This window comes from Acipenser ruthenus, chromosome 45 (genome assembly GCF_902713425.1).
Source record: "Acipenser ruthenus chromosome 45, fAciRut3.2 maternal haplotype, whole genome shotgun sequence".
NCBI classification, from domain to species: domain Eukaryota; kingdom Metazoa; phylum Chordata; class Actinopteri; order Acipenseriformes; family Acipenseridae; genus Acipenser; species Acipenser ruthenus.
The window spans coordinates 4,540,161-4,554,053 of NC_081233.1; the positions used below are offsets into that span (position 1 = coordinate 4,540,161).

Sequence of the window (13,893 nt, forward strand, 5' to 3'; positions counted from 1 at the left end):
TTTCTAGACTTCCCTTGGACCCTGAGAAAGAACTGTCGGGCCAGCCAAGGTACTCTGTTCTCGCTGCTTAGACATTTAAAGGCAGCATCGTATTTAAATGATCTTTTAATAGCATGTATTCATAGACGCACACTCAGATCACAGAATGCCAGGTTGCTTATTGTCCTACAAATTACAAAAGAAAAAAAAATCCACAGGTGGTAGAGCATTCAGTTATAGGGCCCCAAAACTCTGAAATGATCTTCCTAGCTCTGTAAGGGAAGCACCAAGTGTCACTGCTTTTAAAACAAGATTAAAAACCCCCTTTTAAAGGGCTCCCGAGTGGCGCATCCAGTAAAGGCGCTCCGTGTGCAGGATGTGCCCTATGGCCTGGAGATCGCAGGTTCGAATCCAGGCTATGTCACAGCCGACCGTGACCGGGGGTTCCTGCACAATTGGCCACGCGCCGCCCGGGTAGGGAGGGATTAGGTCGACAGGGTAATCCATGGTTCACCAGCTGGAAACTAAAAACTGTTTGAAAATAAGAATATAGGGTGTCAGACACTTTTTTTTTTTTGGCTTGTTCAGCAACCATGTGGCAAAGCAACATTGATTTAAAGAAAAAACAACAACCAACCTTTCATATCAAACTGGTTGATTTTGAGTAAAACTTCAGTTAGGGATTTTGCATGTTGGATTAAGATTTGGTGCACTTTGAAACAATTCATGTCACATTGATTTTAAATAAATGTTCAGCTTCAATTTGGGATAAAGCAAAGGCAGAATACTGCACACATGAGACAACAGGTACATGTAATTCGAACATAGATATATAACGATGTCCAAAATAAACATTTAATTTGTAATACCGAAAGTTCACAGTAAACCACGGTGATGAATACATTTAATAGCTTAAGTAATCGCACAGACAAACTTCAACAAAACAATGACACATGCACATATCTCAAAGTAGAGCAAAATTCAACAATGGACAGAATTTAGCACGACAGCGGTGTGAGAAGCAGACCAGGGGAGGGGTCCGGGAACCTGCAGTTTTTATGCATGCATTGACCACAAACGTGGTTATGTTTTCTACTTTTGACATAGGCGACCAGGAACAAAAAAAGCCCCAAATATGTGCTAAAAGCGACAAAAGAAATGATGACTGCCTGCATGGGCAAGCCCAATTCCGCTAGTTTTAAGCAGGGCTGTCAACCCTGAGTGCAACGTCTTGCTGTGAAACACACACACGCACACACGCACACACACACACACACACACACACACACACCGGGGCCACGCCCCCCTGCCATTGCTGCTGCGCTGTCTCTGCCTGCAATGTCATGGCTTTTATTACTTTTTGAAAACAAACGAATATCCAAACAATTATATAAATTATGAGCGAATATCCAAACATGAAAATCCTGTGTTCATCCCAGCACTAATAGACAATAAATATGTTGCTTATCCTGACTGTTTTGGATTTTAAGGTAAGTAGAGAATATAGCATATCCTTAAGGTTTATATATATATATATATAGATATATATATACTCTGAATGTTTGCCGTCCCAAAGACTTCAAACAATCGATGCCTCTCTTTCGATGCTCCGCTTATACTTGGGCCCTGCCATCTTTGAATGATGAGGAAAATGATGTCGCAGGCTGAAAATTTGCCGGCAATATACTCTCTCACTATATTACACTAGCAATACTGCTCCCTCTCTGACTCTCTCACTATATTACACTAGCAATACTGCTCCCTCTCTGACTCTCTCACTATATTACACTAGCAATACTGCTCCCTCTCTGACTCTCTCACTATATTACACTAGCAATACTGCTCCCTCTCTGACTCTCACTATATTACACTAGCAATACTGCTCCCTCTCTGACTCTCTCACTATATTACACTAGCAATACTGCTCCCTCTCTGACTCTCTCACTATATTACACTAGCAATACTGCTCCCTCTCTGACTCTCTCACTATATTACACTAGCAATACTGCTCCCTCTCTGACTCTCTCACTATATTACACTAGCAATACTGCTCCCTCTCTGACTCTCTCACTATATTACACTAGCAATACTGCTCCCTCTCTGACTCTCTCACTATATTACACTAGCAATACTGCTCCCTCTCTGACTCTCTCACTATATTACACTAGCAATACTGCTCCCTCTCTGACTCTCTCACTATATTACACTAGCAATACTGCTCCCTCTCTGACTCTCTCACTATATTACACTAGCAATACTGCTCCCTCTCTGACTCTCTCACTATATTACACTAGCAATACTGCTCCCTCTCTGACCCTCTCACTATATTACACTAGCAATGCTGCTCCCGAGTCAGAGCCTCTCCGACACTCTCGGCACGATTGCAAGCAAGCGATCTTGCTCACTATATTACACTAGGCAATTCAGAGAGGGTCTGACTCGGGAGCAATATTGCCTGGTGTAAACCCACCCTTTAGAGTAAATGTTGAGAAACGTATTGTCCAGTTGTTACGAAGCATGATGTGTGCTTAAAAATCTTAGAAGTCGGCAATATGTTTAAAAATCTACCGCTGTGATACGGGCAACACTGGATTCAGCAGGTAAACACTGCAAGGGGTTCAGGAGCACTAAGACACTGCATGCCAAAGGGAAGCGTTCTAACAGCACTGTCATTTTGTTTCTCTTCCAGTGTGAAGCAGCACAGTTTGACCTGAGCTGGAAGGTCCCTGCTATTTTGTACTACACAAAGAGGAACTGCCACTCCAAATATGACCTGCGAAGTAAGAGACCTGTGTTTTTATATTGGAAATCATGAGGGAGTTTGTGACAGTGGGAAAAATATTAGAAAAGTTACTAACGAGGCCAATGAGTGTCTGGTTCCTAGTAGTCAGTTAATCCCAGAACGGTATCTCTTCTGGTGTCTCCAGCTGTGTGTTGCGCTTTGCTTGAAGCAGTGATAGGGTTTACTGTATCGGCTCCTTCTGTAATAGGCGCAATACATTTAGTTCCCTCAATTTCCATCGGCTCCAACGCTGTCTTTTTTGAAGGGGAGTCTTATGGATTATGTTAATCTCTGAGACAACAGAGGATTGTTACTGCCTGATTGTGCATCACAACATTCAAATCTGCATTCGAAATTCTCAACTCTAGACTCATGATTACGTGTATTGTTCAATTTTGGTTTCTCAATCACTTGCAAGTATATATTTAACAAATTGTAAGAGACACATTTTAAAATGTGTTCTGCATTTTATTTTATGCAGTGTTTCAGAGACTTCCTGAAAGGCAAGGAAAGCAAACCGAGAACTTTGTGTAGTACCAGATGTTTGTTTTAAAATGAAAACGCATGTTTGCTATAACATGCGAGACCTCTGTAGCTAATAGAAGTGCATGGGTAACATTTCTGGAAATATTTTGTCAGCTCTAATCAATTTGTGTCCTGTCTTGTACATTTCATTTGATAATCTTTTCAGCATAATCAGGTTGACTGATAGAAATGCTGCTTGCAGTGTTGATGTAACCATGCTGTTTCCTGTTCCCAGTAAAGAACCCAATCGAAGCCAGTGTGCTCTTAGCTGAAGCCTCTCTAGCCAGGAAGCAGCGGAAGAGCCACGCCACCTTCATCCCTCTGATGCTGAGCGAGATGCCCCAGGCAGGGGACCTTGTGGGGCTGGATGCTGAGTTTGTGACACTGAATCAGGTGGGGAGGGGACAGTGTGTCAATGCTATGACAGCGTGTTGAGGTTTACAGGAGATATAAGTCAAGGATCAAACATTCCCATTGTAAAAGCTCAGCAATAAAGCACAGTGAAAGCATGGAAAAGCATAGATAAGCATTGTACAGCACAGAGAGGCATTAAAAAAAAAAAGTTAATTGCGACGCGTGTGGTATCAGATGGAGTTGAGTTGCAATTAATATATTAATGACAATTTAGAACATTTAATAAACAGTTAAAAAAAATTATAATTGGAGCGGGAACCAATGTCCCTTTTGGTTTATGTAAGGAGGGCAGTGCTGCAGGTCTGGTTTATGTATAGAGGGCAGTGCTGCAGGTCTGGTTTATGTATAGAGGGCAGTGCTGCAGGTCTCTGGTTTATGTATAGAGGGCAGTGCTGCAGGTGTCTGGTTTATGTATAGAGGGCAGTGCTGCAGGTCTCTGGTTTATGTATAGAGGGCAGTGCTGCAGGTCCCTGGTTTATGTATAGAGGGCAGTGCTGCAGGTCTCTGGTTTATGTATAGAGGGCAGTGCTGCAGGTCCCTGGTTTATGTATAGAGGGCAGTGCTGCAGGTCCCTGGTTTATGTATAGAGGGCAGTGCTGCAGGTCCCTGGTTTATGTATAGAGGGCAGTGCTGCAGGTCCCTGGTTTATGTATAGAGGGCAGTGCTGCAGGTCCCTGGTTTATGTATAGAGGGCAGTGCTGCAGGTCCCTGGTTTATGTATAGAGGGCAGTGCTGCAGGTCTGGTTTATGTATAGAGGGCAGTGCTGCAGGTCTGGTTTATGTATAGAGGGCAGTGCTGCAGGTCTGGTTTATGTATAGAGGGCAGTGCTGCAGGTCTGGTTTATGTATAGAGGGCAGTGCTGCAGGTCCCTGGTTTATGTATAGAGGGCAGTGCTGCAGGTCCCTGGTTTATGTATAGAGGGCAGTGCTGCAGGTCCCTGGTTTATGTATAGAGGGCAGTGCTGCAGGTCTGGTTTATGTATAGAGGGCAGTGCTGCAGGTCCCTGGTTTATGTATAGAGGGCAGTGCTGCAGGTCTGGTTTATGTATAGAGGGCAGTGCTGCGGGTCTGGTTTATGTATAGAGGGCAGTGCTGCGGGTCTGGTTTATGTATAGAGGGCCGTGCTGCAGGTCTCTGGTTTATGTATAGAGGGCCGTGCTGCAGGTCTCTGGTTTATGTACAGGGCCGTGCTGCAGGTTTCTGGTTTATGTAGAGGGCCGTGCTGCAGGTCTGGTTTATGTATAGAGGGCAGTGCTGCAGGTCTCTGGTTTATGTATAGAGGGCAGTGCTGCAGGTCTCTGGTTTATGTATAGAGGGCAGTGCTGCAGGTCTGGTTTATGCGTGTAGAAAAGGAGAAGCCATACTAATGGGGGATTTCAACTTCCCCTGTATAAAATGGGAAAACCCAATGGGGGGCACGACGGACGAAATTGAAATGGTGGAAATGACAAATGACTGCTTCCTAACGCAATTTGTCAAGGCACCGACTAGAGGGGAGGCATGCCTTGATTTAGTCTTTTCAAATAATGAAGACAGAATAACTAAAACAGAGGTCAGAGAGCCATTGGCAAACTCAGACCACAACATGGTCTCATTTGAAATATTTTTTAAAACCCCAAAAGTAATGACTAAAGCTAAGGTTTACAATTTTAGGAAGGCAAACTAAGAAGGAATGAAACAGAGACTAATAGAAGTAGACTGGAGTAAAATAGAGAAAACATCCACAGAAAAAGGATGGCTCTTTTTTAAAAATGTAGTACTAGAGGCACAAAACAATTACATCCCAAAAGTAGACAAATCTAAATCTAAAACAAAATAGCCAAAATGGTTTAATAGATCAATTAAAAAAAAATTCAGCGAAAAAAGGCACTTTACAGAGCGTTTAAAAGGGACCAAAAACAAAGTACACAGAAAGAGTACTTGGAACTGCAAACACAAGTCAAAAAGGAAGTTAGAAAGGCCAAGAGAGAGATAGAAATCAATATTGCTAAGGGGGCTAAAACCAATTCCAAAATGTTTTTCCAATATTATAACAGCAAGAGAACATTCAGAGAGGAGGTTAAATGTCTAAGAGACACAAATGGCAAAATCATAGATGAAGAAAAAAAAATAGCAAATATATTAAATTATTACTTTTCACAGGTTTTTACAAAGGAGGACACGGACAACATGCCCCACATGTCGACCTGTTCCTATCCAATTTGAAATAACTTTAGCATAACAGAGGCAGAAGTGTTAAAGGGACTAGGAGCCCTTAAAATAAACAAATCACCTGGGCCAGAAGAGATCCTCCCAATAGTACTCAAAGAAATGAAAGAAGTTATTTACAAACCGCTAACCAAGATCATGCAACAGTCTCTTGACACAGGGGTTGTACCAACAGACTGGAAAATAGCAAACGTAATACCAATCCACAAAAAGGGAGACAAAACCGAACCAGGTAACTACAGACCAATAAGCCTGACTTCTATTATATGTAAACTTATGGAAACTATATAATAAGATCCAAAATGGAAAATTACCTATATGGTAACAGTATCCTGGGAGACAGCCAGCATGGTTTTAGGAAAGGGAGATCATGTCTAACTAACCTACTTGACTTTTTTGAGGATGCAGCATTGAAAATGGATAACTGCAAAGCATACGACATGGTTTATTTAGATTTCCAGAAAGCTTTTGACAAAGTCCCGCATAAAAGATTAATTCTCAAACTGAACGCAGTAGGGATTCAAGGAAATGCATGCACATGGATTAGGGAGTGGTTAACATGTAGAAAACAGAAAGTACTGATTAGAGGAGAAACCTCGAAATGGAGTGAGGTAACCAGTGGTGTACCACAGGGATCAGTATTAGGTCCTCTGCTATTCCTAATCTACATTAATGATTTAGACTCTGATATAGTAAGCAAACTCGTTAAATTTGCAGACGACACAAAAATAGGAGGAGTGGCAGACACTGTTGAAGCAGCAAAGGTCATTCAAAATGATCTAGACAGCATTCAAAATTGGGCCGACACATGGCAAATGAAATTTAATAGAGAAAAGTGTAAAGTATTGCATGCGGGCAATAAAAATGTGCATTATAAATATCATATGGGAGATAGTGAAATTGAAGAAGGGAACTATGAAAAAGACCTAGGAGTTTATGTTGACTCAGAAATGTCTTCATCTAGACAATGTGGGGAAGCTATAAAAAAGGCTAACAAGATGTTCGGATATATTGTGAGAAGTGTTGAATTTAAATCAAGGGAAGCAATGTTAAAACTACAATGCATTAGTAAGACCTCACCTAGAAGTTCTGGTCACCTCATTACAATTGCTGCTCTAGAAAGAGTGCAAAGAAGAGCAACCAGAATTATCCTGGGTTTAAAAGGCATGTCGTATGCAGACAGGCTCAAAGAATTGAATCTATTCAGTCTTGAACAAAGAAGACTACGCGGCGATCTGATTCAAACATTCATAATCCTAAAAGGTATAGACAATGTCGACCCAGGAGACTTTTTCAACCTTAAAAAAGAAAGAAGGACCAGGAGTCACAAATGGAGATTAGATAAAGGGGCATTCAGAACAGAAAATTGTGAGGGTCTGGAACCAACTCCCCAGGAATGTTGTTGAAGCTGACACCCTGGGATCCTTCAAGAAGCTGCTTGATGAGATTCTGGGATCAATAAGCTACTAACAACCAAACGAGCAAGATGGGCTGAATGGCTCCTCTCGTTTGTAAACTTTATGTTCTTATGTATGGAGGGCAGTGCTGCAGGTCTCTGGTTTATGTATAGAGGGCAGTGCTGCAGGTCCCTGGTTTATGTATAGAGGGCCGTGCTGCAGGTCCCTGGTTTATGTATAGAGGGCCGTGCTGCAGGTCCCTGGTTTATGTATAGAGGGCAGTGCTGCAGGTCTCTGGTTTATGTATAGAGGGCAGTGCTGCAGGTCTGGTTTATGTATAGAGGGCAGTGCTGCAGGTCTCTGGTTTATGTATAGAGGAGCAGTACTTGCAGTTCTCTTTTGGTTTATTTTCTGGTGTATTTAATGCTTCCCGCAGGAGGAGGCGGAGCTACGCAGTGACGGCACCAAGTCGACCATCAAGCCAAGCCAGATGTCTGTGGCCAGGATTACCTGTGTACGAGGACAGGGGCCCAACGAGGGGGTTCCCTTCATCGACGACTACATCTCTACACAGGAGCAGGTGTGCAATCCGCTTCAGCAAAGAAAATGGGCTCAATATTTATTGTTACCCACGGTCCAAAAACATATTTCCTATCATATTTTATGCATGAAACATGAAATCCAGGTAGAACCTCGTTTCGAGTTCTGTACCCGACAAGCTGATGACCACTATACAAGGTCAGAACTGTCCATCTTACTGGCTGTGCTGACCGGGAGTGCGTGAACATGGGAGGCTGTGTGGTCCAGTGGTTAAAGAAAAGGGTTTGTAAACAGGAGGACCCTCGTTCAAATCCCACCTCAGCCACTGACTCATTGTGTGACCCTGAGCAAGTCGCTTAACCTCCTTGTGCTCCGTCTTTCGGGTGAGACGTAATTGTAAGTGACTCTGCAGCTGATGCATAGTTCACACACCCTAGTCTCTGTAAGTCGCCTTGGATAAAGGCGTCTGCTAAATAAACTAATAATAATAATAATAATAATGTAAACAACAAAGTTTTGAGTTCAAAGGGGGTCCCAGTTGCATCACATGGTTGGGAGGGGGAGTTTTGGGGTTGTTCCTGCCCTCATAAGTTCCTCGGCAGATCAGCATGTCACACTGAATTGAAATACAAAGGGCAGGTGTTGTGTATGCAGTGGTTTCATCCTGATGTATTTCCCCTGGTCAGGTTGTGGATTACCTAACTCAGTACTCGGGGATCAAACCGGGAGACCTGGATGCCAAGATCTCCTCCAAACACCTCACCACCCTCAAATCCACCTACCTCAAACTGCGCTTCCTCATCGACGTGGGCGTCAAGTTCGTAGGTCACGGGCTGCAGAAGGATTTCCGAGTCATCAACCTGCTGGTGAGTTCACTGGGATCCTTCATCAAGCACAAGCAGAGTTCACCAGCAATACAATCTTGGATCTTATTGAGCAGGAGTAAACAACAGCCATTTCTGAATACAGTAATACATAAAATAATTCATTTTCAGGAAACTAAATCTTCTTGTCTGTGATTGGCTTAGGTGTTAAAGGACCAGGTGATTGACACGGTGTACCTGTTCCACATGCCCCGGAAGAGAATGATCTCCCTGCGCTTCCTTGCCTGGTACTTCCTGGGTCAGTCCTCTTATCTAATTATTTATCCATCGTAAACGGAATGTAGCATTCCATACATCCTACCTGTTCGCACTTGCCTACGTTGGTCTCATGCAGTTTTGAACGTTTGGTATAGCAAACACCTATTTTAAAACATGATGTTTACTTTAGGTTAAAGAAAGTTCTTGGGGAAATAACGTACCGACAGGAAGTCTGGTACACTTTCACTTCTGGTATCATTTTGCCTGGAGTCGTTTTTACTGGCTGAAAGCAGTCGATAGGGGAAGCAGCTGATTGGTTAATTACAGGAAGGAAGCCATTGAAGGGGTGGGGCCGATTTCACCAGGTGCCTTGCAAAGAGATGTGTTTAACCAGCATAGTACCAGATATCATGCTTTTAAAGACAAACAAACAAAAATAGGTTTAAAGAGAATGACATCACACAGCCCATTGAGACGGATTAGAGGCCGATCCTTGCCTTGTATAACTGCTCTGTTTCTGTGTGGAACATGTTCCTCTCAGATCTGAAGATTCAGAGCGAGACTCACGACAGCACTGAGGATGCGCGCACAGCTCTGCAGCTCTACAGGAAATACCTGATGCTGAGCAGCAAGGGCAGCAGGCCGGAGGAGTTCCGCAAGGTGCTGAAAGGGCTGTACGAGAAAGGAAGGAAGATCGACTGGAAGGTACCGGACTGCGAGGGGGCAGAGAACCAGAACAGCCCCAAGAGTAAGAGCTTTCCTTCAAACCTCCCGTCAATAACAACCAGCAAGGAGGTGCTTTAGGGTTACAGGACAGCGAGCACCTGTGTGGTGGAATATCAGCACGAGCAGAAGGAAGTACGCTTTCATACAACAGGATCTCAAGAGCTTTACAAGCCAATAAAAACCAAAATTACAGTACAGTTAATTAAAACAATTAAACATGGAACATGGAACATGTGATTGTAAAATTTAAAATGTATATATTAGTAGAGAGAGAAAAAGAGAACACCACATTTTGTATAAAATGCTTGTCTTTAAGTGAGTTTTTAATCTTGATTTCAAAATATGAAGTGACTCTGCATCTCTAATGTCAGATGGTAGTTTATTCTGTAATCTGGGAGCATTGTAACTGAAAGCTCTGTCTCCTTTCCTTTTGTCTTAATCTTTGGGAGGGACAGAAGAGCAGAATCAGCCGACCTTAAAGCACGTCACGGTACATGTAGGGACGAGAGCTCATAGATAATCAGGTGCCAGGCCATGAAGTGTTCTGTAAATCAAAAGTAGGTTATAATCAACTCTAAATCGTACTGGAAGCCAGTGTAGAGAAGCCAGCACAGGAGTTGTGATGTCATTCAGACACTTAATTAAAAGTGAACAGAGCGAGGCTGATATAACCCTCACACAGGCACACACCATCCAGAACTCTATTATATACTGCTTTATTATTAACACAAGTTACACATCCAGCTGTATTTGATTTCTAATCCTTACCAACCTGTATTCAGTCCGCTGTCAATTTCATTAAAAGAAGTAAAGGTTTGAAGAGAATACGGTGTCTGCGGTACACGGCTGATTGTGATGTCAGCGTTGTGGATGAGCCTCGGGTTTTTTAAAGTGGCAGGTCATGAGTAGGGTTGCTCTGATGTATCGTGCAGAAGGTGAAACGTGTGCTGTGATTGGCTGAAGGTCCTGAGCAGTCTATAATACAGCAATAACCACTTCTTTTTATTTACAAAGTGTCATTAAGAATAGACATGCTTGCTTAAGTTCCTCTTTTCTGGAGTTGTTGTCATTTGTTGTTTTTGTTCTGAATGTGTTTATCTGCTGTAATGTGCTAAACAAGAGCGGTGCAATACTGCAAGAAGAAAAACTCTAAGTTGTACCTGACTTTGATTTTTCAGATACTGCTGTGTTCCCCTCTGTGATGGGAATGTGAGACCTGAAACTAGCAGGGGGACATTCCAGAAACTGAGAGAACTGGACATTTTAAAATGGATTTATTCACCCAGAAACACGACAAAGAGCATTGCTGTGACCCAACAGTTTACCATTTGTAATTCCCTTCCATTAAAACCACACAGAGCAGTGTGCATTGTCATCATAAACTCCCTACTCACTGCAGTGTTCTGCTCTTTAGAATAGACCCTGTATTTTGGCTGGTTTGAATACCTCTGTGTCACGCTGACGCATACAGGTATACAGAAGCTAAACCAAAGACCTGGCCTGTAGCAGAACTGCAACAAGCAATTCTCCACCAGATGCATTTGTATTGTAAGTATTGAGTTGATAACAGTGTTACACTGGAAGCTGCTAAAATAATACGTCTTACTGCCGTTTTCAAAGAAGCACATGCAGTTTCATTGTAAGAGAAATCAGTTTGCATGCCTCACTGAGAGCTAGTCTGTACACTTGCATTTCCCAGGGTCCTCCCTGTCATTCTTTCCAAGACATGCAAAGTGGAGTTTTTAAATAAAACAAACATGTTTGCTTCTTTCAGAACTGCACAAGATCTCCATAGCAAATGGAAGTGCATGGTAAGATTGAATTATTTTAATAGTCGGAACCCCTTCAAATATATTTTCCATGCTGTAGATTAGTACCGGTGTACCAGCAAGTGTTATTCCGTCTTTTGCATTTTACTTGTGTGGCAAACAGTGACTCTGCTCTAGCAGTAGGTGTCCCAGTTGCTTCATGTAGGTAATTTATTCAGGAAATGTAATTCTGCTGAGCACTCAATGGACAGCAGTATTAGCCGGCGCTGTCAGTGTCGGCCTATCCATGCAGCACAGAGGCTCTGCTTTTGGGGAAAGGGTGTATATTCTTAGACAAGACGTGTATATAGGGGCCTGTTTGCACTCACTAACCAGAAAAGTACAAACAAATTGTGAATATGATTTTTTTGTGAAAATATGTTGTTTAACTCTTTGTAATATGTGCGACAAAATAAAAATAAATGAGTTTGTTATGTGTTTGTATATCTCTTTGTTTTTTTCTCGCATCCACACATTTGTATTCCTGTGTCTGGCCGCAGTCCACATTTTGCAAGTGGTATTGATAGAGGATACACCGGGAATGGGTCCAGTAGTTATTTCATGAACGAGCAAAGCCAAATAACCCAAGAGGCTTGTTTCCGGCTGTAAAATACCCAGAGCGATCTATGAACGAGTATTCTGTTTGGCAAAGAAAGCAGAATGAAACCTGAAGCTGAATTCAGAGAATCACTTTTCTGAGATCAAGCTCTGCATGTGCTTAGCAATGTCATTTGGAACAGTGCGATTCGTGAATGAATGCAAGATGACAAAATGAGACGTGAAATATGAAAAGGTTTTGTTGCTAGATCTCAACACAAATGATCTCAAATGAATTTCCCAGACTATGAAAGTGGTGTTTGGTTACTTTAAGTCATCTGATTTGATCACACTTTACATTGAAGCAATTAATCCTGCAGAAAGTCAGCGTGGTCTTTTTCATGTTAGAAATACTAAAAGAAACTTTAATAAATTCGATGACAAACGTTTCGACTAGAAGTCTTTCTCAGTGTCTTCTAGCAAACCTGCATTTTCATTTTAAAAGCTGCTGTCTGGTGGTACACTGGGTTACAGAAATCTCTGTTTGCAGGCCTTGCTTTCGGATAGCTGCACTTCCTGTGTCACCTGGTAGGTGAAATTGCCCCCACCCCTTGAGGGCTTCTTTTCTGTCACAAACCAACCAGCTGCTTCCCCTGCTGACTGACCTGCTTTCAGCCAGAAGACAGGCGAAATGATCCAGGAAGTGCAAATGTAACGGCTTTCCTGAGAATAAGGCATAGAAACAGATCCACCTGTAAGATCATGTAGCAACCTGCAGCAACAGATAACAGCAGGTTTGCTGTGACATGGGTTTCTACAACATGTCACATTTGAGACCCATGTAGTTCAACACAGGTAAGTCAAAGTTTACAACAAACGTATTGTTGCCCTTGCTGTGTCCCGTGTTGGCCGTATCACAGTGTCATATATTGAATTTTAATCGCACGTCTGGGGCATAAATCAACCAGGCAGCAATACATTTCTCAACATTTACTCAGGTGCGTTTGCCAAGAGAAAATTATGATCTGAGGATCGCAGATCTGAGGATCACGCTCCCACCTGCAACAAGGCTGGTTTTCTGGTCCCGTTATAGGCCACTCATTTCAATGAGCAGCATTGTTGCAGGAGGGATTGTGAACTGGATACACTGCGATATTTAGAAGAAAAATGATCTTTCTCCTGGTGAATGTTCGGAGTAAAAGTGAAAAAAGTCCCTAGTTGATTTACCTTTTGATGTAAATAAAAACATGGAAAATATGAATGAACATGTTGAAATCAATTGCTGTATCCTGAGTTGTCCATATCACAGCAAAGGTGAAGTGATGAGTTTCTTTGTAAACTTTGGAAATGAACTCTAAAGTACCTCAAAGCTTTATTTCCTGTCGCTTTACATACAGGATCTTCCCTCAAAGCCATGTGTGCACCACAGCCGCTATGACAGATACAAAATTTGCATGAGACATTTGCCTGTAGCACACCAGAGGAAGCTAGCAGGTGTATGTAAATGATGGCAGTGTCAAAGACCTAATTCCTTTTTTTGTTTTCAAATATATTTAATTCTGCGTGCCATTGCTGGAATATTAAGTTTTGTTGATTTTTATTTTCTCGGCTCATATCACCTGGGAATGGTGAGGTATGACTGGTATTCCTGTTAGTTTGCCAGCCTCATTCTGCAGTGTGGAATTCATTGACACAAAGTGCTTGTTGGTGTTTGCTTAGTAGGGTTGTAAGCAAATTACCACATGATTTGCCATTGCTTTGCACTCCACCACAGAAGCACAGGATGCTGTGCTAAAAGTTTAGTGTAGATTGGGGCAAAATCAAGGCCGATATGGCGTTGTAGAGTGTGACAGTGGGACACGATCAGTGCATGAGGATCCCCATGTTTTGAAGGC

At 42.4% G+C, this 13,893-nt stretch overlaps 1 protein-coding gene across 5 annotated transcripts in view; it reads left to right on the top strand.

Annotated features, from left to right (window-relative positions):
• The window catches only part of LOC131720837 (PAN2-PAN3 deadenylation complex catalytic subunit PAN2-like), a 39,582-nt gene extending 27,683 nt beyond the window's left edge, over positions 1–11,899 (top strand). For all 5 annotated transcript variants that reach the window (XM_059013011.1, XM_059013012.1, XM_059013013.1 and 2 more), the window contains 7 exons: positions 2,669–2,759; positions 3,522–3,679; positions 7,742–7,885; positions 8,532–8,711; positions 8,874–8,967; positions 9,469–9,675; positions 10,832–11,899. In XM_059013011.1, coding sequence (XP_058868994.1) covers positions 2,669–2,759; positions 3,522–3,679; positions 7,742–7,885; positions 8,532–8,711; positions 8,874–8,967; positions 9,469–9,675; positions 10,832–10,866 — 909 coding nt within the window. In that variant the 3' untranslated portion in view covers positions 10,867–11,899. The remainder of the gene's footprint in view (positions 1–2,668; positions 2,760–3,521; positions 3,680–7,741; positions 7,886–8,531; positions 8,712–8,873; positions 8,968–9,468; positions 9,676–10,831) is intronic.
• The last annotated feature ends 1,994 nt before the right edge of the window (positions 11,900–13,893 follow it).